The 3,044-nt window shown below is 41.0% G+C and overlaps 1 protein-coding gene across 1 annotated transcript; it reads left to right on the forward strand.

The window, feature by feature from the left end:
- On the forward strand, window positions 1-2,032 carry LOC142537775 (uncharacterized). Its single transcript, XM_075643269.1, has 4 exons — window positions 1-156; window positions 263-1,094; window positions 1,212-1,794; window positions 1,858-2,032. Exons 1-4 carry the CDS (start codon window positions 1-3, stop codon window positions 2,030-2,032), a joined length of 1,746 nt encoding a protein of 581 aa, XP_075499384.1.
- The last annotated feature ends 1,012 nt before the right edge of the window (window positions 2,033-3,044 follow it).

Raw genomic sequence — 3,044 nt, forward strand, 5'->3', positions numbered from 1 at the left:
ATGGGTGAAATGGAACTTGTGATATCTCGACTTCAGAACATGCGTCCTCCTCGATTATTTGGGAATGAAGATGGTGAGAAAGCTGTAGCATGGTTAAAAAGTATGAAGCGCTTGTTTAATATGTTGGAGTACACTCCTGATTTGCAGCTTAAGTTGGTTATTTGTCAATTAAAAAGATCGAGCTCAGTTATGGTGGGAAATTACTGAGGAAGCTCTGAAAGAATCAGGTGAAAGAGTTACTTGAGATGTATTTTGCGCTCAGTTTGCTCGAGAGTATTCACCGCCTTCATATTATTCGGCCAAGGAAGCTGAATTCAATAGATTGACTCAAGGTAACATGACTGTAGTGGAGTATGCCTCTCAATTTTCAGCGCTTCTTGCCTATGTTCCTCATGTTGCTAGCAGTGATCGGAACAAGATATCGCATTTTATGCAAGGATTGAATCGAACCATTTGTACTTTAGTAGTAGCTGGAGCGCCTGTTAATTATGCTGATGCTGTAGAGAAAGCCAAGAATGTGGATGCAAGTCTACTTTTGGCAGAACCACAACCAATTCAACCATGTTTTCCTCAGAGTTTCGGAGGTAACGTGCCGATGCCAGTTGGTGCACCGCTATACCGTCCTTTACTGCCGTATCAGCCTTCGCATTCTTATCAACAACCAAAGCAGCAAAACTTTAAGGCCAAAGGAAAACAGTTCAAGAAACAGACTCGTAGTAGTTCTTCTAGTTCCGGCAGTCAGCGTGGAAGTTCAGTTGGGTCACCAGGTGGATTATTTTGTGATCGTTGTGGTTGTAAGCATTTCAGCACTCAGTGTAAGGGAGTTCATGGATCTTGTAATATTTGTGGGCAAGTTGGACAGTATGCTAGAGTATGTCCGAATGCAGTGAGACAACAATTTCAGCAACCTCAGCTTGGTCAGGGTTTTAGAGGACAAGCAACTAGACCTTTTGTTCCGACTCAGTCTTTTCAGCAGTCTAGCTATCCTCAGCCTAGAGGTTCTGCACAACAGCGTTTTTCAGGGCCACAGCAGGCTCGAGTTCATGCTCTAACTCAGGATCAGGTTCAAGACGCACCGGGCGGAGTTATTGCAGGTATCTGCCTTATTTTTAATCATCTTGCACGTATACTGATAGACACAGGAGCATCTCATTCATTTGTATCTGTTGTATTTGTTGATGAGCATGAGATTGCTACTACTCCTTTGATAGATACTGTGTCAGTCTCTACTCCTGCTGGTATATATTTGATGTCTCATGAGATAATTCTGAATTGTGTGATTAGATTCGATGATAATATTATGATAACTAATCTCATCAAGCTAGATATGTTTGACTTCGACTGTATTTTGGGAATGGATACTCTGTCAAATTATCGAGCTACCGTTGATTGTTTCCATGGTGTTTTCAGATTCAGGCCGTATTATGGCAGTAAATGGAATTTTTACGGTAGTGATTCGCAATCACGTATTCCATTAGTGTCATCAATGGAAATGTTTAGAATCTTGTCGACAGGAAATGAAGGGTTCATGAACTATGCAGTTGATGCGACACAAGGAAAAAGATTTGAAGTTTCAGATATTCCTGTTGTCAAGGAATTCCCTGATATATTTCCCGATGAAATTCCTGGATTTCCACCCCAGAGAGAAATTGATTTTAACATTGAGTTGGTGTCCGGGACAAATCCTATTTCTAGAGCACCATATCGTTTGGCTCTAGCGGAATTAAAAGAACTCAAAGAGCAATTACAAGACTTTCTGGAAAAAGGCTATATTAGACCAAGTAAGTCACCTTGGTGAGCTCCGGTATTGTTTGTAAAGAAGAAAGACGGAACGATGAGAATGTGCATTGATTGCAGGCAGTTGAACAAAGCTACTGTGAAGAATAAGTACCCTCTGCCGTGTATCGATGATTTGTTTGATCAGTTGCAAAGTACATCTGTGTATTCAAAGATCGATCTTCGTTCTGGCTACCATCAGCTTAGAGTTCGAGAGGAAGATGTTCCGATGACAGCATTTCGAACACGTTATTGACATTATAAATTTCTAGTTATGCCTTTTGGATTGACTAATGCTCCAGCAGTTTTTATGGATTTGATTAATCGTGTTTTTCGAGAATTTATAGAGAGATTTGTTATTGTCTTGATAGATGACATTCTGATTTATTCAAAAACAAAGAAGGAGCATCGAGAAAATTTAAGGTTGGTCCTCCAGACACTCAGAGCAGCGCAATTGTATGCAAAATTTTCTAAATGTGAATTCTGGCTGGACAGAATAGTATTTCTGGGTCATGTTATATCAGCTCAAGGAGTATCAGTGGATCCTAGTAAAGTGGAAGCTGTTATCAATTGGCCAACACCGACGAATATTTCCGATATTCGCAGTTTCTTGGGTTTGTCAGGATATTATAGGCGTTTTATTGAAGGATTTTCTATTATAGCAAGGCCTATGACTCAATTAACGCAAAAAGATCGACTGTTTTGTGTGGACTGATGAATGTGAGTCAAGTTTTCATACTTTTAAGAAAAAGTTGACAACAGCCCCTGTGCTAGCTTTGCCATCAGGCTCAGGTGGATATGTTGTTTGTTCAGATGCATCTCTAAATGGACTTGTTTGTGTTCTAATGCAAAATGGGCGAGTGATTGCATATGCTTCTCGTCAGTTGAAGCCGCATGAGACCCGATATACAGTCCATGATTTAGAGTTGGCTGCCATTGTGTTTGCATTGAAGTTATGGCGTCATTAACTGTACGGTGAGCAGTTTGTGATTTATTCGGATCACGAGAGTCTTAAATATTTATTCTCTCAGCCTGACTTGAACATGAGACAACGTCGATGGATGGAGTTACTAAAAGACTTTGATTGTGAGATTCAGTATCAACCAGGGCGAATGAATCTTGTTGCAGATGCTCTCAGCAGGAAATGTAACGACCAATGGGCTATCCCGATCTTGGGCTCCCTCGGGGGCCTTGTCCCAACTTGGGTTCCCTCTAGGGACCTTTTACCTCACGGGCTTTCCCATGCATCATTACTCATAGGACTCTCC

Source organism: Primulina tabacum, chromosome 2 (assembly GCF_025594145.1).
Source record: "Primulina tabacum isolate GXHZ01 chromosome 2, ASM2559414v2, whole genome shotgun sequence".
NCBI lineage: Eukaryota > Viridiplantae > Streptophyta > Magnoliopsida > Lamiales > Gesneriaceae > Primulina > Primulina tabacum.